Source organism: Podarcis erhardii (assembly GCF_964252035.2).
Source record: "Podarcis erhardii genome assembly, chromosome: 16".
NCBI classification, from domain to species: Eukaryota; Metazoa; Chordata; class Lepidosauria; order Squamata; family Lacertidae; genus Podarcis; species Podarcis erhardii.
In genome coordinates this window covers 11,379,660-11,400,149 of record NC_138514.1, presented here as the reverse complement: position 1 = coordinate 11,400,149, position 20,490 = coordinate 11,379,660, and the positions used below count along the sequence as shown (strand labels likewise).

General features: G+C 39.0%; 1 protein-coding gene across 4 annotated transcripts in view; it reads left to right on the top strand.

Moving 5' to 3' along the window:
- CDON (cell adhesion associated, oncogene regulated) overlaps positions 1–20,490 on the top strand; it is a 116,293-nt gene that overhangs the window by 75,770 nt on the left and 20,033 nt on the right. For all 4 annotated transcript variants that reach the window (XM_081843263.1, XM_081843262.1, XM_081843265.1 and 1 more), the window contains 13 exons: positions 5,608–5,744; positions 7,074–7,346; positions 9,199–9,345; positions 9,662–9,805; positions 10,471–10,758; positions 10,895–11,164; positions 11,840–12,196; positions 13,005–13,297; positions 13,857–14,028; positions 15,169–15,300; positions 17,308–17,514; positions 18,017–18,198; positions 19,450–19,555. In XM_081843263.1, the coding sequence (XP_081699389.1) occupies positions 5,669–5,744; positions 7,074–7,346; positions 9,199–9,345; positions 9,662–9,805; positions 10,471–10,758; positions 10,895–11,164; positions 11,840–12,196; positions 13,005–13,297; positions 13,857–14,028; positions 15,169–15,300; positions 17,308–17,514; positions 18,017–18,198; positions 19,450–19,555 (2,647 nt within the window). In that variant the 5' untranslated portion in view covers positions 5,608–5,668. The remainder of the gene's footprint in view (positions 1–5,607; positions 5,745–7,073; positions 7,347–9,198; positions 9,346–9,661; positions 9,806–10,470; positions 10,759–10,894; positions 11,165–11,839; positions 12,197–13,004; positions 13,298–13,856; positions 14,029–15,168; positions 15,301–17,307; positions 17,515–18,016; positions 18,199–19,449; positions 19,556–20,490) is intronic.

Genomic DNA, 20,490 nt, shown 5'->3' with positions numbered 1-20,490 from the left:
GTCCAAAATAATATTCTGTGACTGAAATAAATGTAACATCTCATGCTGCCTCTTTCTTGAAGATTTACAACTTTTACAGATGAGCAGACTTCAATCTGTAGACTCATTAAATCTTGACCTCTTGAAATGACCAATAGAGAGATCAGTGATGACAAATGAAAGGACACCTGTCACTTAACAAAGTTGTTGGCCTTTCCTTTCAGCTTCAGGCTGAGTTTCGGTACTGTGGTTACCCTGGTAGATGACCTATGCTGTTGTAGAGATCTGGATACCATGAATGTTGATTCCCCCTCCTCCAATCTTTCAGTCGAATTTGATACCATTGACTATGGATGTTGCTGGGAGGTTCAAGAAGGTGAACCTGTGGAACTGTTCTTAGCAGCTTACTTGTTGTAGGGTCCTTCCTGGATCCACACTGTCTCCAGGGTGATAATATTTACAGTACAAGAATCATCAGAGTGAGATCAGCCCCAATAAGCCTATGGTACACATTTCCGTTTATGTCTTCCATCTTAATGACATGATTCTTCAGCTTTACTGGGCAGTTGCCTAGGGTCAATAATGCACTGATTAAATCCAGTCAGGTTGCTCATAGTCAATATTTCTCTGAAATGAAGTGAGACGAGTAACTATCAGGGACATAGGGACCATGACCTATGGGCTGAGGTCCCTTTAGCCCCCCCCCCCCTATAAAATATTTGAAGGAGGCGGGCCCCTGAAGGTTGATTGGAATTGCCATTCAAATGGTGTGCATGTGCCATGTCATGTGATCAATTATGCAGGGTGGGGCTTACCTGGCCCCCCTCAATATTTTATTCAAGTTGGCACTTGTGATCAGGGAGTGTGTCTTTTTAGTAGAGGCAACTCAGGTAGGGAGCTCTTCCCAGGGATGTGTATGTGTGGTGTCAATGTTGTGGTCTTTTCAGTACAGTGTGAAGACTTTGCTGCTTATTAAGCTTAATTAATATTGATTGGTCAGACTATCTACATATTTTGACTTTTAAAAAACAAAATATTGAACTTGTTAGGATTCACCTGCTTATTTCTCATTATGATATATGAAGGACTCCATTCTCCTGTACAGACTTGCAGTTACTGCAGTATAGTCACTCGCTGCAGTTTGCAGATGGAACCCTCCTGATTTTACCATGAACCACAGAGATCCAATTGCTGGTTGTGCAAGGAAATCCTTCTCCTTTGTGGCACCTACCACATGAAGTGCTCTTCCCACTGAAATCAGGGAAATACCAACCTTGGGGTGTTTCTGCCACTGATTTGAAGACATATCTTTTCATCTTTTCCCTGACCCTTAATATTACTAATACTGGTCATTGGTATGATTGTACTGATTATTTTTATTGGATTTGTTGCATTTTATTATTGTGTGAGCTGCTTTGGTATTTCTTTCTGTAAATGAAAAGTGGAATAGAAGTCTTTTAATAAACAAACTGAAAAATCTACCCTCGGTGCCCTTCTGCATTCTACAGAGGAAAAGCCCATCTCTGTGCAAAAGAATAAGTGAACATGAATCTGACAGCAGATATGACAGTCTTCAAAAGCCCATTGGGGGGGATATTTCTGTAAATGACCTCAAAGTGCCCATCCTAAAGCAAAGGGACTTCAGAGGCAGATTAGCTTTCCAGTGCCAGAATTTCTGTCATCAAGTACACTTTGTGAATTACCACTGTCAAGTATGTAATGATCACTGTCTATTTTTTTCTGCATTTCATTTTCCTTTGACCTTAGTTTTTACAGTCCCTCTCAATGGGGTATATGCGTGTAAATATGTGTGTATCTACCTGTAACTTGGAGTAACACTTCATATGTTTGATGAGGTGGACTAAAGACAACAAGTACTTATGCCAGAACCACAAAAGACTAACACAGCTGTTACTTGGGAAATGGTTAGAATTCTACTGATGTTTTATATTGCTTTGTTTGTAAGCTGCCTCATAGACCAAATGGTAGAAAGGCAGAATATTTTGCTGCCCTCAAAAATAGAAATGCTTTTGTAAATAAATACCGTGCCAAAATGTAGTTCATGATGAGTGCTTAGCTGCCCTGATTGAGATGATGCTTAAATCAGAAGCCTTTTGTTTTTGTGAATTACTGTTTTCTGATAGAGAAATTAACATACATGACATTTTGTTTTATATGGAAACTAATCTGCCAATAATAAAGAAATTCTGGTCACAAAGCCACTTAAGTGGTTACTGGATGAAGAGAAAGTGGGAGTAAAGAAATTCTTTAATAAGCAATCATAAAGTAAACTTGTGGAAGACAGGAGTGCCTGGCGTGCTCTGGTTCATGGGGTCATGAAGAGTCGGACATGACTAAACGACTAAACAACAAAGTAAACTTCTTGAAAAGCAACATAATTTATTTTCTCTTATTAAACATGTTGCTATAAATACTACTGGGTGTGTTCTGGATGTTCAGTTTTATAGCAAACAGTAAAATTTGTGACATGTACAAGTTGTGTGAATCTACTTCTACTTTTCATAATACATTTTGTTAAGCATTCATGCTCCACTGAAAATTTAATATGGCAAGCATTCAGGAATCATGGATTTTTATCAGGCATTGCCCACCACATTAAAACTTACCTTCAAAATATATGGGCTAGAAACTTAGGTCACATCCACAACTTACATTTAAAGCTCTTATACTGTTATAAGGGTAATGGAAAATCCTGGGAACTGAAGTTTGCTCAGGGTGCTGGTAATTGCAGGTCTGTGAGGTCAGCACCCTAAAACAAACTACATTTCCTAGGATTCTTTGCAGGAAGTCATGGCTGTTAAATTGATATGAGTGCTTTATGGTGAGGGTGTAACCTTGCTCTTTTAGAATTAAAAGCATTGGAGAATGTAACTTATGGTTGACTTCAGTTGCAAGTGTAAGTATGCTTTGCCCTCTATCACTAGCCAGAAGAGTGAGGACCATTGGGAGGTTGTACCCCCTCCATCCCAGAGTATCATGGCAAAGGGAGGACTAGCCTGGCCCTAGCCATCAGCCATATTTTCTTTCCATCTCCCTAATGGAAAGAACTCTACACCAACTACGAGGACCTGTGACTGCAGTTGTATGAAGAAGATGACACTGGCTTCCCTCTCTTACCAGAACACTAAGGACCATTGAGTTAGTTTCACAGGTTCTATTCCAGCCAGAATATTCACAAGGGAAGGCCAGTGATCCTAGGTGTCTTCATTCTGGCAGTATCAAACTGTTGATTTTCCTCTACCCTTTTCTTCCTCTACCTTTTTCTTTTAGTCCCTTCTGCATGTGTGTCTCTCCCTTTGTAAAACTAAAGGAGGGCCTGTACTTTCTTTCATTTGTGCACAGTGCTTACCATCACATGAATTGTCCGATATAAACCATTTTGTAGCCATTTTTGACAAGCAGGTTTAAGAGCATATAGCCTTACTATGTAGCAACAAAAAACACAAAAGTCCACTTCAGACTGTTTATTTCATTGGATGGTTTCTTATGTGAATACAACTGATGTTTTGTAAACCATGTTTCATTTAATACAACACTGATTTTTAAAAATAAAGACAATCCTAGAAAATCAGTACATTAAAGAGCGTGTATAGCATAGATATGTATATGGTCCACTGGATGACTTTTGAAATTTTTCTGTATACAAAGCCTGTGAAATAACTGGGTAAAGTTGATGATGATGAGTGTAGTTTCAACTACACTCTTTACATAAATAGATGGTAGAAGGATTTGGCAGATAGCGCAAACACTGCTTCTCATCCTCTTAAAGTTCTCTAAATGTTTACTTCTCACATGCTGCTCAGGTGGTTCTACTACTGAATAAATGAAAAACAAGCAAATGCACAGTTATTTCCATCTGTACAGCTTGAACTCTGAAGGATCACAAATAAAAATGAACTAAATACCTTGGATTATTTAAGTGAGTTTTTCTCTTTTCAGTAAGAAAATTACCCAGCAAATGGTAATATAAAATGTTGAGTTCCTGCTGGTTGAGTATAGTTCACTTCTACATTGAACATTCCAATGCAGCAATTATATACCTCATTTTATGCCATTTTTAAAAAACCCTTTCCTTACTAGACATGGAAAATAATTGACAGATTTGGTGCTAGCAATACCTCTGGAGTAAACAAAAACACTACAGGACACCTTTACACCCACCCACCCCTTTAGGCATGTTGTCCACCCTAAAATGACTTTCAGGTACACCAGAACTGTATTGCAGTTGGAAACAGTTAGTGAAAAGTATGTAACATCTGTTTAAAACAGAGTTGAAAATGTAAATGCAGTGTGTTGAACACATGCAAAGACTTCACTCCTAAAAACTGAATTCCCTTGAGCAACTTGGAGATCTCTTATGGCCTTCTTTGGTAAGGAAAGCAACATAGGGCTCATCCACACTTCTGCTTGTGTTGTTCTTAGAAAGCACGGGTCTGAGTGGTTTTCCCCTTGCCCCACTCCTTTCCAACTGACAGAAAGGAAGTAGGCCTTCCCTCAAACGACCTTCAGTGTATCATTCTCATGACATCATCTGTTTGGCTGTACCATATTACATCTTATTCATGCAATCTTTCTGGCCTCATCTTACTGTCCCATCAGAATGCTTCTATTCTGCAGGCATTTGACATACCTGATTAATGAATTTAATGTGGCAAACCCTTGTTTTAGATTACTTTTATCTGTTATGTCAGCCTTTTTAGCAACATTGCTGCTGCTGCTGCTGCTATATTGGTTTGTGGTAGTAGTAGGTTTGATTTTTCCTGTTTTTACCTATTGTGTACTGTCTTTACAACAGCAAATGCATTGGAAGGGCAAGTTAGAGTTTTCCTAGCACTGAGAGATGCTGAGGAGAAACTCAGGAGCTGGAAATGGAACACAACATTTTCATACATGAAAAACAGATGAAAAACAGTAGTAATAAAATAAATACCTAAATAGTATCCTCCAACATGTGTCACTCCTTCCTCCTTGTTAGTATAAGTATGTGGAAATGGTACTGTAGCAATTATGGAATGAAGAAATAACCAACCTTATTTTTAGACTTTAAAAACTAACAAAAGCCAACTAGACAAAAGACATCTGAGAGAATTTCCTTTTGTAAAACAGTTATCATATTTACACACTTGTAAATATTAAAAGATGAAAGATTTATACGATCTGAAGGAGGGGAGGGGGGTTATTGGTTTATTTTATTTTTGTTCATTTTAAAAATGTATTTTGTGTATTTAATCTTGTTTTTTATGTTGTGAAACACCCAAAGATCTATGGATGTAGTGTACAGATTGAGTAAATAATAGTGTGGCCGCCCCTGCTCTATCAAATAGCATTCCAGTTAAGATATGACAAGTGTCCACTATCTGTACTTTCAAGAAACCATTAAAGACATTTTTGTTCTGATAGGCTTATCCAGGTGGATAAATGGGTCTTTACTACAAGTGTTCACTTGTTAGGATTTTAGTATTCTTTTAAATGTATTTGTTTTTGTGTTTTAAACAGTTTTTAATTTTCTTATGTGTAAATCACATTGAGACAAATTATTTAGAAGGCTACAGTATTAATAAATGAATTGTAATAATAATAATAATAACACGCCTATTCTTTTTGTAGGCTCTTCAGTGATTCTCATTAATCTGAAGCTCTTTGCCACAACACTTTCTAACTTGGCACTATGCATCCTGATCCTGGACCTTTACAAGAACTACTTTTTCTTATAGTTACCATTTGCTTCTCAACTACAGCTTCAGGTAAGTTCACCTTCCTAAACTGTCATATATATCTAATGTTCTCCTCCAGACATTTTGGTGGTTGATCTCTGTTGCCATGCCCCTATACAGTGGTGCCTCGCAAGACGAAAAGAATCCGTTCCGCGATTCTCTTCGTCTAGCTGTTTCTTCGTCTTGCGAAGCAAGCCCATTGACAGCTTAGCGGATTAGCGCTATTAGCGGTCTAGCAGCTTTTAGCGATCAGCTGTTAAGCGGCTTATCAGCGGAACAGCTGATAAGTGGCTTAGCGGCTTAGGAAAGGGGGGGGGAAAGCGGGGGGAAACCGCAGGAACTCGCAAGATTTTTTCGTCTTGCGAAGCAACCCCATAGAGAAATTCGTTTAGCGAAGCGCCTCCAAAACGGAAAACCCTTTCGTCTAGCGGGTTTTCCGTCTTGCAAGGCGTTCGTCTTGCGGGGCACCACTGTATTATGTGCTCTTCACTTGGGCACAACCTAACCATTCGAACTGCCAACTTTCTGATCGGCAAGCTCCAGGCTCTGTGGTTTAACCCACAGTGCCACCCGCGTGGATACATCCCATCAAAGACTGCCCACTAATATGGATTCTAAAGAGAGATACAGTATACTTACAAGAAGCAGAAAAAGTGAACCACATGTGTGGATCTGTTCATATCAATGATACAGACGGATAAATTGGATCAGAAAGACCTTCCTGGATATAAGTACCTGAAGTGTCTGTTAATATCTGATAATCAAGCCAAAATATTATACTACTTTCTGTATTTAAAACTGAGTTTTTTAAAAATCAGTCTAAGGATTTAGAATTAAACTCGATGATACCACATATGGCTTCACTATAATGAAAACGGTTTCTGCATTGTCTAGCACTGTACTTGATTTTGAGAGTGGTAAAAATGCTCATATTGAGCTAAGGTTTAACTTCAAAATAGTTTTCTGTTCCAATCTGTAGTGCTTATGAGTAACAAATGCACAAATATTGAGGTTGGATATAAATTTAGAAATAGTATAAACTGGTCTGTATTTGTAGGAGATACATTAAAAAAAAAATTCTATGGGGTCCCCCCCATGATGTTGCCTATTGAAAATCCTGACACTATTTTATATTCTTTTGATTGTTGTGTTTTCTATATTGTACCTTTATTGCATATTTCTTTTGCATCAATATGTATTAATGTTTCCCACTGCTTTGGGGACCTTTGGGCTAAACTGCAGTACTGTATATAACCTGCAGCATACCAAATGTTTAGTCCACATTTTCATACATACTCAAAACTGCTAACAGCTAAAGGAATTGTTTGCACTGAGTGTGTGTGTGTCTTTCTTTTCTAGACTTGATTCCTCACTTTGTTTCTGAGCCACTTTCTATCATCCAGAAACCTGGTGCAACTGTAAAGCTTCATTGTACTGCTGAGCCCTCTACAGCTCATGTAGCTTGGCTATTCAATGGAGAGAAATTACACAAGAAAGTGGAGCAAGTAGACTCACAGCCAGGATACCTTACAATCTTCTCCCTTAGCCCTTCAAATTCTGGTGTATATCAATGCATAGTCAATAGCAGCATTGGTGCAATTATCAGCAGGCCTGCAACAGTATCTATTGCCTGTAAGTTATACTTTTATTTATGGTAAAACTGAGCACATTATTCTTTTATAACGTTTCCTTTTATTTTGTCCATTTTTTTTTGTTTGCCACATCCATGAATTTAACGTCTTGGAGGAATTTATGTGTCTTTAAACATGCCTTATTTGGGACAAAGGGGTGACCTCTGTGTTAGAAGCACATAGTAAAGCAAAGTATCTATTTTGTGTTTTTCTCTTGAAGTTAACTACATAATATAGAAAGAAACTATTACTAATTTCTTCCAGTAAAATTCAGTCCTCATATTGCAATTTATAAACATGTTCTAGAAAGGGAGTTTGTGCTAAATGAAGAAATCTTTATCTGAAGGCCTATCCAAACACCCCCTAGTTTTTAGGTAGATGGTGCAAGTTTGATCAGTTTTACCTGAATTGAAAGGGGAGGGGAACAAAAGCTTGTTAATTCCATGGGAATTGCCATAATTTACATTATAAACCATAATCAACTGTAAAAAAATTAGATTTGCAAATACAATCTTAAATGAAAGTTAAAAGGCCTCAACAAAATCATCCCATGCTTATATTTGTCTTTTGAAAACCTTTCCCCCTCTTGTTTTCAAAAGTATTTCCAACTTGAGGATGATTTGGCTTTTGGGGATCAGAAGTAAGATGCTTGAATTGTCTTGTAAGTCTGAGTTAAAGAATCTCCTTTATAAAGATGCTGTGTATATGAATCATATCCCAAATATCCATAAGAGAAAATTTTCTCATAATTCAGACTGGTAAGTGTTTTTGTAGAGTTAGGGTTAGGGTTTTTGTAGAGTATTGACCCATAGCAGGATTCCCTTGAGAGCTTATAAAGGTCAGTTAGCACTGACAAACTCTACTGGTTGCAATAAATTGTGAATATATCTAAGTGTACCGTACCTCTTGGAGGTGAAAATGGCAATGGTGGAGCTACTGGTAGGTGAATTGGCATTTAAGTGAGCTAGCATCATAAGTGAGCTAGCATCATAAGCTGAGAATTGTACAAAACAGTGGCCCAGTTCACACATCACATTAAACCATAGTTAAAAGAAACCAGTGTGGAGCAGCATGTTCATGCATGCTGCTGAAGTCATGGGCACTTCACTTCTTCCTTGCCGCTGCATGTCATGTTGTTCAAACCCAACATATGGAAGCCAAAGTTATTTGGAGATAAACAAACCACAAGAGTGGGTTCAGATGACATGACATACCAGATCATGGCTTATTTCCCTGCAGTACAGCAGGAGCCGGGGAGGAAGAAGACATGTGTACTCTCAGCAGTATGCACCAGCAACTCTGCTCATTCAAACTCAGTCATAATTTGTTTTAACAATGGTTTAATGTGCTGTGCAAACCTAGCCGATGAAAACTGGCATGGCAATACTGTACAACAGCACTATATTCTACACATTGTCGAATTTCTGTTCTGCTGTTCTAATTATCTTCCATTGCAGGAACAAAATGCCGATATAGCATTGTTGAGGTCGAAAAGGTTAGAAGAATTTTTAGATGGTGCTTTTCAGGAGACAGTCAATACAGTAATAATGGAGATTCAGACTGAGGTATATTCTTCCCCCGCACATACGTGTGCGCACACACAGAGCTTGTAGAAAATAAACTTCAAACTGAGCTGGATGCTGGAACTTTAATTTCTGTGCTTAGTAAAGTGGGAGGGGAAGGACACACATGAACTTAAGGCTTTCCTTCATTGTTACTGCATTGACATTCTCTCCTGAGAAATATCCTCTGATCAGGACTTGAGCACCACTTTTTTATTAAACCCAAAACTTTGGAAGTAGATCCTGCTGTATTTTCTGAACCTTTAAAGAAAGAACTACGTTTTCTTCTAGATCTTGATGATTTTGAGACCTCAGTGAGGAACACAATTGTTGCGGAAGAAGGGAATACTGCTTTAATCAGTTGCAAGCCACCAAAAAGTAGTCCAGAGGCACATATTCGTTTCCGTGTACGAGGGAAATGGCTGGAACAATCAACAGGTGAGACTGTGTAATAAAAAGATATAAATGGCTGCAATCCAGAGCACCCTTACCAAGGAATAAGTCCCATGGAACTCCATAGAACTTACTTTTGCATAGATATATACGTGTGTGTGTGTGTGTGTGTGTGTGTGTGTGTCTACGAATATAGAGGGATTTCACTTTCTGTCTGTTTTCCTGACCATTAGGAATTGCTACAGTAATTTGAGCTTTGGTCATTACATTATCTTTCTGTTTCAGTAAACACTGATTAATCTGCACACTTGAGTGTGCAGTCCATAGCAACTTAATTAATAATAACCCAATTTTATCCTAGAAAACTACCTAATTCTCCCATCTGGAAATCTGCAAATTTTGAATGTATCTTCAGATGACAAAGGATTCTATAAGTGTGCAGCATATAACCCTGTCACTGATGATCTTAAACATGAACCCAATGGACATAAGCTCATAATCAGCAGTGAGTATTGAATGTGATAGGACTAAAATTGAATGTGATAGGACTAAAATTTAGCATTGAATCTAAATACCTAAATTATTATTATGGATGTGAAAACATAATTTGGAGTGTGTTTGTAAATTGTAGTTAGTATTAACCTTTTTTAAGAGTTGCATCTGCATCAAGCAGACCATTGCAAAGGGCCACAACTCATTGGCAGAGCATATGCTTTGCATGAAAAAGTTGGCCTCTCTAGGTAGGACCAAGAAATGCTCACACCTTGAAACCCTGGAGAGCTGCTGCCAGACATGATAAGCAATACTGAGCTAAATAAACCAATAGTCTGGCTTCGTGTAAGGTAGATTCTTATGGTTAAAGCAGTTTGCAAGCAGAGAAATGAAGAAAGAAAGAAAAGTGATAAGCAGATCTTACTAATGTGTACTACTTAAGGTTTAGCTTGGCTATGCCTGGCAAATGTTTGGAAATTTAACCAGGCTGAAGGGAACAAACTACTGTACAATCAAATGTTACATCTTCACTCAGCCTAGGGTCAACAGTGGGTGGTTATGTTGGCATGTTTATAAAATGGTATAGAAACATAATGCCTTGATGAGAATGTAGGAAGCCAGAGAGTCTTGAACACCCAATTGAAAAGAACTCATGTATCCTTTCCTCTCAATTTCTAGGCTCTTCCTCAGACAACTTTCACATTGTTCATCCCACCACTTCTCAGACTTTGACAGTACCTCAGCACAATCCTTTGATGTTGGAATGTGTTGTTAGTGGGCTGTCTGTTTCTTATGTCCATTGGTATAAGGATGACCAAGATGTACTCACTAAAGGCAGGTGGAGAATGCTTCACTCTCATCTTATGATAGACTCGATTAATACGTCAGATGCTGGAAATTACTCCTGTGTGGTGGATAACAAGTCCGGAGTTGTGAAACATGTAAACTACAGTGTGAATGTACTTGGTAAGATATGCAGTGGCAAAATGCTTGATTGGCGAGTCTTTTTGAAGCAATAAATTTATGGTCCATGAGACATGCTATTGTGAAATTAACAGAATGAAAGCAGCATATCATATGTGCATTTTCTTTTCCATTCTAGAATCACCATCAATTTCAAAAGGATTGCAAGATCAGTTAGTGTCCCTGGGTAAAAATATACATCTTTCCTGTGAAATACATGGAAACCCGACACCTAACCTCACCTGGTACCATAATGCAGCTCCTGTCCATCTTTCTTCACGGCACTTACCTTCAGGAAACAAGCTGAGAATTAATGGTTTCACCAGAGAAGATTCAGGGTTGTATCAGTGTTTAGTCAACAATGGCATTGGATTTGTGCAGTCTACTGGGAGACTTCATTCCCAAGGAGGTAAAAAAAATAAATCACATCAAACACCTTTCTGTTTATAAACTTCTGCTTTTCTTTTTGACATCTTTCAGTCTAACATGAAAATAGCCTGTTGCTTCCTGGGATTATTCTCCTAAATTGTTCTGATCAACAAGTTACGCTTTAAAATGGTAGACCTCATTTCTTGTGTTGCAAAGTAGACTGTAGTCCACTGATCAAATACTAGCCAATTTTTGATAGGCCACCTAGTGTGTGAGCTATGAGATTGCGACAGACTAAATTTATTAGCCTCTTAGTTTTGATGGTGTTGAGAGTGTTGCTAATGGTTTTGATGATGTTGCCAATTGAAACTAAATTCCAGCTGTAAACTTATATATGCAGGATCTCAAATAATGGAATTCTGATAATACTTCTTGCTGATGTGTTAGTTTAGGGAGCATATTTGAAAGCTTTCAGTTTCTTTCTCTTCAGCATATTAAATATTCTTTTACTAGAGTAGTTAACAATCACAGCACCTGCATGAGTGGGTTCTGATGTGTTTGTGGCCCAAAGCAGTCTACTTAGCTTTTATGTGCATAGATGTCCATATATTACCCCCTGGCCCCCTTTATGACTGTGCTGGCTTCGGGATATGCAAGAACAGTACTGTATTTTATTATAATATGAGTTTGTATCTTATATTTATATTTTTAATAGACAGAGGCTTCAAGCCAACTATAACCTCGCTGCCAGCAAACAGCAGAGTAGCAGAAGGTGACACAGTCACACTGTCCTGCAATGCCACTGGGTTGCCTCCGCCTGTAATCCGTTGGTACAATAGTCATGGGCTGATTACCAGCCATCCTTCACAGGTGCTATATTCAAAACCACGGAAGTCATCTTCCCAAGCAAGAACTGGCAGCTCCATTTCAGACAGAACCTACTTCATCATGTCTCGCAGTGGATCAAGCTCCTTATATGTTCAGCCTGTAACATCAGAGCATGCTGGGAAATATACCTGTGAAGCAATTAATGAATATGGGACTGCTCGTTCCGAAGCTTTCCTTACCGTTGGTAAGTGGCATCCAAGTTGCTGCTCCAATAGTGTGCAGATATTTTGGCTGAAGTACTGTCAGGATAACTTTTTATTTTATTGGATTTGGACAAATCATACATCTAATGGATGGTCAGGAGCATCTGCCTGTTGCTGTTCATACATATTCTGCAATTTATCATGCTATGTTTCTGGCCAAGCAAACCCATGAATGGAAACCAGGGTTCTTGACTTAACAGTTGTGGTTGGTCGGGTGGAAATAAACGATGACTTTTAGTTCACACAGAATGCTAAGCCAGGGCTGTGGTTTGTTTCCTCCTGGCGTGGAAAACACAGGAGCAGGGAAGGAGCAAAGTAAGGTATGACTCACTTGTGTGCCGGTGCCCAGTGCTTGTTCATGTTAAATCTGAGTGTTATTTTTATTTTATATTTAATTATGCTTTTGTGTGATGTGCAAACTGGCTCACTGTGCCACAAGAACGTGTCTTTCATATTTGTTGGTAAAGATCAAAAAGCAAAGCAATATTTTTTGTTCTGTAGGGCAGGGGTAGCCAAAATGATGCCCTTCAGGTGCTGTTGGATTACAACTTCCATCATACCTAGCCATTGGCTATTGGCTGGAGCTGATGGTATTTGCAAACCAACAACATTGGAATCCATGCATATCTCCAGGGCTTTTTTTCAGCTGGAACTTGCCAGAACTCAGTTTCGGCATCTCTCAGGCAGACACCATTGCCCTTATAAGAGATTAAGGGAAGCGTTTGTGGAGAGTTCTGGTGCCTCTTTTTCTTTCACTGCTTATCTCTAACCTTCAACTTCCTTCTGTAGATTCCTACGAAGCTAGTACAAAAGCAGAAGAAATAGCTCCTGTGGAAATTGCCCAGAGTGATGAAGGAGATGGAGATTATGATTCTGATACGGGCCTTCAAAGTTCATCTCCAACAGAGATTCTTACTGAAGAAGTCGCTACAGAAAAAACATCCAGTGGCATTTCTCCACCAGAAGCTCCGATCATTCTCAGTCCTCCACAGACTCTTAAACCAGATCAGTACAATCTGGTATGGCGCCCTGGAAAAGATGGTGGTCAGCCAATTAATGCCTATTTTGTGAAATACCGCAAGGTACTTGTTCAAATTGCATTATATTTGATAAACTTTGTGCTTCATTTTTTTGAAAATTGGATGAGTTGGACTGCCATCATTTTTAGTAACAAACAGGGCTTATGTTACACACACACACATACATGGTACAGAACTCTGGTATTTGATGATAATATTAGGCCAAAGAGAGATACATCCATCTGGATCTGTAGGTAGCTATTTAGGAATGAAGAAGTTTAAGGTTCCTTTGCTACTGGCAACATGAAATAGAGCCTTGGGAGTTTCCAATTTAACCTCCTTAAATACTGCCCAGAAGCTTGGGGAGAAAACCAGAAATCCTAGCAAGATTAGGAAACTCCATGTCCCAGTGCATTCAAGTCTCTGCTCCTAAAGCTTGCTCTAAGCTTTGCAGGAAAAGTCATTAAGAAAACTCTTTCACATCAGTTACTTGTTTTCACTTTCTTATAGTGAAATAACTAAGGTATTAGCTTATATTTAGACTTTTCTTTCCTGTTTTTAACTGCAGCAGATTCAGATAGCGGTTTATTTGCTCTTAGCCTCTTGTGATTCCTTTTTGCAGTTGGATGATAATCTCAATGTTACCAACTGGAATACAGTTCGTGTCCCTGGAAGCGAAAATGAACTTTCTCTCTCAGAACTGGAACCTTCCAGTCTCTATGAAGTCTTGATGGTAGCCAGAAATGTGGCCGGTGAAGGCCAGCCTTCCATGCTTACTTTCCGTACTAGCAAAGGTAAGTAAGCATGTACTCAAAATACATTGCAGTTGATGGGCTTTTTTCTAAAGTTCCCATTTGTGGAGACCTATAATACCCATAAAAAAAACAAAGATAGTGGCTGCAGTCTCATTGGAACTCCATGTCCAGTACTTGCTCTGAACCAGGATTCAGGAACTGAACATAGATCTGCAGTCTGAGTAGAACCCTGAGATTCTGTGAGTGATCTTCCATTCACAGAACAATGTCAGCACTTGCTGATACAGTGGTGCCTCGCAAGACAAAATTAATTTGTTCCGCGAGTTTTTTCGTCTTGCGATTTTTTCGTCTTGCGAAGCACGGACTTTGGAAAAGCTTCAAAAATCACCAGTCTTCAAAAACCTCAAAAAAGGCTACCACACCGCGTGCTATGAGTTGCTCCTCGAAGTGAATGCACGGTTTTAAGAAAAAGGAAACAAACTTGCAAGACAAAGGAAACAAACTTGCAAGACGTTTTCGTCTTGCGAAGCAAGCCCATAGGGAAATCCGTCTTGCGAAGCAACTCAAAAAACGGAAAACTTTCGTTTTGCGAGTTTTTCGTCTTATGAGGCATTCGTCTTGCGAGGTACCACTGTATAAGGGGAGGAAGGTGATTTTTGCAAATTTCTCCTCTCCTCTTTAGCCCCTAGGAAAATTTACTCTGGTAGAGTGGGGGTCCCTTGGGAACAGTATTGAAAGTTGTCTGGCTGGTTGGCTGGCTGCAGGAATGAAGGCAGATTGGCAAAATCACCTTTCTTGCATTATTGGGAGGCTGTGCTCTTTCATACATAGAAGGGCACTTTAGGATCTCTTCACAATGAGAATACGCTTTCCTTGGGAACTTCCCAAAGTTCCATTGAAACAGACTTGTAGATTCGGGCTGTCCTATAGCAAAGGCTAAACTGATGTACCATCAACAGCATGGCATATTCAGTTTTCTGTAGTGTAAATATTATTTAGGTTCAATAGTATTGCTGCCTATTTCCATGGGGCAGAAAGCTGTTCTCAAATGGCATAAAAATTGTATAGGATGTGTGTGATTATAAACCTTTACTACTTGGTTCAAAACATGCCATAAGAGAGGATATTGACTGACTAGCAAGGTTTCTTCCACTCACTGAGCACATAATTCTCTCTTAGAAAGAACCTCCTCCTCAAAAAATACACAGGCTCCCTCTCAACCAGTTGGTATTCCTAAGCACTCTGTCATTCAAGAAGGGGCAACCAACAATTTTGGAGTGGTCCTTCCAGATTCATCTCGACATAGTGGAGGTAGGTGTTGCCATTCAGATTTTTGTCTGTGCATTTTATACTGCAGCATACATTACGGTTTGGGGTGTGAGTGTGTGTGGAAACCCTCCTGAATGTTCTCTGGCTGTTCATCTCATTTTCAGGTCATTTATGTGTAAGTGTTCAATTTGTGACTTTTCTAGTTGAATGACAGTATAGCAACTTAAAAGAACACCAACTGAGCACTAAACTGTTTGTGGAATTGGGAAGGCCCCGTAGCTCATTGCAGAATGCATGCTTTGCATGAAGAGGATCCAAATTCAATCCCTGGCATCTTCAGTTAAAACAAAAATCTGGTAGCTGATTATGAAAGACTGAGAACCTAGAAAATTGTCACTGCTCAGTGTGGGCAGTACTGATAGTAGATGTTCGATAGTCTGATGTGGTATAAGGCAGCTTCTACATCCAGTTAAAGATCTTAGGTAGCAGTGCTGGGTAAGACCTTTGCTTTTGGGAGAGTGCTTCCAGTCAGAGTAGATTGCAGTAAGCTAGATTGGGGCAGAGAACCTCTGGTCTGTGGAGCTTCACCAAACCACATCCACTTGCCTCAAACCTGACATCATATGTGATGTGAGGTGCCAGGCAGATAGAAACTGCAGCTGGAAAGCAGTATTTAATCTGCCAATTAGTCGACCCCCACCTTGTGGACCAACTTTGACAGAGTATACACATTATGTCATCAGATGATAGACAGTGGTCCCCCCGATTCATCAGAGTTTGTCCAAGAATGAACTCTCTGTGCATCAGCTGAAGTGTGGGGAGCCTAATCCTTGATTAATCCAAACCTTCCAGAAAGTAGGACTCCTCACTCATTACATGATATATTTATCCTCCTGATTTCCTATATGATTTGTTGTGTAATGAAGAGGGTTCCAGTGTATAATCAAAATGTATTATTTGTGATGGTCTTTGGGTTGCATGTTGAGATGGTAGGATTAATGGAATTTATAATTAGCATGTTGAGATGGTAGGATTAATGGAATTTATAATTAGTGAGAGATGTCCTACTCATTTACTAAAAAATGAGTCCAATGTATGTTCCATCACTTTTGTCGTTGCTAAATTTTACAGAATAATTTAACATTTCATAGTTAAATTGATGTGAAACAACATAGTCAAGTGTCGGCGCTTGCATGTGTTGTCTGTCCTATGTGGTAGAAGATGACAAGCTGGAAAATAGCCTTAAGAATATATAACCTTTTCATGGTTAAACTATGTATCTTCCTCTTCCAAATTATATCCTAATTCTCTATGCTGTACTCTATGTAGTTTAAGTGTATGAACCAATAAAGTAAAGACTGAAGGATATGTCTGCCAGAATGGTTATAATCACACTTACTAACACCACCTCTCTCCATTCTTTCTGTTCCCACTGCTGTCTAACTTCAAGTGAGTTCAGTAAGTATTAATATAATATGCATGGTTTTGAATGCTAGCTAACTTGTTTCTAAGAGGTCTTAAAGCTTCTTGATACTTATGAAGGCTTTATTCTTATAGTTACTGTATCTAGGAATTTCAGTTTAGATTGTAGGCTTTCTGTTCTGCAAATGGTGAGGTTTCTGTGCAATACATTTATTTCAGTTTGGTACCAAGTAGTAGTGACACAGCAGATCACCCTGTCTATTTCTGTGGTTGTGAATTAAGCTATGCAATTCTCTTGGTTTCTGATGATGTGCTAATGCTTCAGGACTGGTGTGCGCTGACATAATACAGTGTTCTGGCATAACGTAGTCTATATACAATAGACTACATTGCCAAATTAGCTATTTTCCCCCCTAAGAAGCTTTAATTATCTCCATATTTGAAAACTGAAATGATCTTCCATGTTTGCATTTCAGAAAGGATTTTCTGGGCTTAAGACTAATGCACATTTGAGTATGTTCTTTCTCACTTGACTGAAACACATTATTAAATAAAATCTGGGTATAGAAATCAAGTGCTTCTAACTATTCTAAATCTTTATGAAGCCTTCTCAATTTCCTATTTCAGTACCTGAGGCACCAGATCGACCTACTATTTCCACGGCATCAGAGACTTCTGTTTATGTCACTTGGATCCCACGTGCCAATGGTGGATCACCCATCACTGCCTTTAAAGTAGAATATAAACGCATGAACAGGAACAGTGAGTGGCTGGTTGCAGCTGATAACATCTCCCCTTCCAAACTTTCAGTGGAAGTTGGAAGTTTGGATCCAGGTATTAATATGCATTTTTTGTTCAAGAGAGATCACAGTCAGTATTATGCATTTCTGCATTGGCGCTGTAGCCAAGTTAACATCCCGTTAAGCTATAGGATGTTGCTTTTAATGCCACCAATGTTATATAACATTCAGGGAAATTAGCAGTCCTTGTGTCTTAACTATCACAAACTTTTTTAGTCAAGCATCTGAACAGCATTTTCATAATAAGCATGAGAATAAGTCACTGACCAGCTTTTACTTTCCTAACTTGGTATAGAGAGCAGGCATGTGCTCACATCTTGCCATATCTTTTCTGGTGGAAAATAACATCTCATCCAGTATTTAGCTAGATTGGATCTTTCTATCAGGAAGGGATGTCCAGCATAGTAAGTGAGAAAAATAGTATAAGATAACCTTACAACAAGGGTCATTTGGATCTTTCTGTTCTATGTTTCTAGAATGCTGGGTTTTATCTTTTCATCTAATGCTCAGTTCTCTCTTTTTTTGCCATATGAAAGGAGCTGCATATAAGTTTCGTGTGATTGCTATTAATAACTACGGGGAGAGCCCACGAAGTTCTGCCTCTCGGCCTTATCAGGTAGCTGGCTTTACCAATCGGTTTTCCAACCGACCCATCACAGGACCACACATTGCTTACACTGAGGCGGTCAGCGACACTCAGATCATGTTAAAGTGGACTGTAAGTATCAATTTATGTGCACCATGAAAAAAATTGATTTTGCTTGCATCTCACGTTAGATCAAATGTCTGTTCTGTAAAGCAACAAATCAGTGGATTATACTAAACTGACTTTTTGAGAACCAAAAGCTGTATATGAAAAGCAGTGAGCACTTGAAATGCACAGTATAAATGCTGAGTATGTGCAGTCAGTATTAGTAACCAGTATTGCACTCAGGAAAATGCCTTGGTGAACATGTACTCTTAAAAACTCCTTCAAAACATAATATAGATAGTGCCTACTGTAACTCTGTAGGGTGGCTGTTCCACATAGTAGGTGCTACCGTCACAACAGCCCTTTTCCTGGTGGTCTGGAGGCTGGAAGGTGCATTAAGAGGGCTCATCTTCTGATCTCATTGCATGGACAGGTCTATATGGGAGGAAGCATTCCTTTGTGCAACCCGGTTCCAAGTTGTTTAAGGTTTTATAAATTGCAGTAGACCCTTAAACTTTGTTTAATAGCAAATTGAAAGCCAGTGCAGTTTCTTCAAGTGGGATGTTACATGCCCACAGTATGGTGCTCCACTGAGCAACCAAGTTACCACATTGTACACCAGCTGCAACTTTCGAAACAGTCTTCAGAGCAGCCCCACATTGAATACATTATATACTGCAATCTCAGAATTTCCAAGGCATGGGTCACTGGCTTAGGCTGTGCCTTTCTAAGAACAGTCATAGCTGACATACCAGCCAGAGCTATAAAAAGGCATTCATAGCCATGGAGCCTACTTGAGTCACCAGTGACAGAGATAGATCTAGGTATACCCCAGGCTAGATACCTATTCCTTCAGGCAAAAGCAGCCCCATCCCGAACATGCAACTCTTCTGTTTCCCAGAACCATGAACCACTTACCCATAGGGCCTCAGCTTTAGTTCATTGATCCTCATCCATGTGTAAAGGCAACAGGGTCACATTACTCCTGCCCTTCTCCTGATAAAGGTCATCCTTCAAGATGACCAAAGCTAATTTGGTGTGAACCCAGAATGGAATGGTTCCAGATTTTAAACCTTTAAACAATAATGAGAGTATAGCTTTAGCTAAAATTCTAGAACTGTATTCACAAAATACTTCTCACTGTTTTAAAGCCCACTTTTGTTCCGTTGTCTCTTCCCGCATTACATTAACATTGTCTTTCAGCCCCTGCCCCAGGAAAATATATCCCTTGTTGACTGTAGTTCTGGAATTTCAGTTGTTTTAATATTTCTTTTCTAGTATATCACTTCAAGCAACAACAACACACCCATCCAAGGATTTTATATTTATTACCGGCCAACAGATAGTGACAATGATAGTGATTACAAGAGGGATGTTGTGGAAGGTAAGATACATTTTACTCTGATTATGCAAGGAATTGCTCCAATTACAGTACTTCTTATTCCCCCTCCAAAGCATCAACCCAAATGCTGTTCTAATGTAAAGAAAACATAACAAAGACATCACAAAAAAGACATCGCAGAAATAGACAACTCTGTATAAAGGACTGTGCTCTTTGTAACATTTAAGAAAGCCAAAGTGTAATGGGGGGGGGATGAGAACCCTTTCTGATTCCTGTGAACTAGAGTTGAGGCACTAGAATAAACATGTTTTCATTCAGTGTCTTGTACCAGGTGATCAATAGCTTCTTTGCTAAAGGAACTTTCACTAGTACACTCCAGAATTGCATTTGCTTCTGTTGCAGCCACACAAAACTAATGGTTAATAGTTGTTTGTAACAAATATCTCTTCCTCCCTGTGTCACTATCTGCCAGATCTTGAACCCTTGTCACAGAAATTGCAGTGGGACTATATTTGTGGAGTATTAGTTCTCATAATAAATTTCGCACATGATCCATAAATCTCATTATGGTCTAACAGGATTGTGTGGAAGCTGTTCATGTGAATGAATGATCCTTCACTTTTTGAATTCAGTGTCCCATTACTATAAAGATGCCATGTTGTTAACTTTTAGGTTACCAATTTGAGATAAGCTGCAAAATTTTCTATACTGCAATTGTTCTTCTATTTAATTCAAGTGTTAAATCTCTTAACGTGCTTGAAGCTGGAAAAGAACTGGCTTCTCAGATTTAGTCTCATAACACTAATATACAGTATAAGCAGCTGATTTTATTGGATGGATTTTAATCCATTTGTAGGTCTTAATTTTATGAGCTGTACAGTGGGAAAGTATATAAACCAATTACATTCGTTAACGCAGGAACAGGCATTTGGTTGAGCACTGACAACTACAGAATTCCCCTGATAACACCTGTTAGT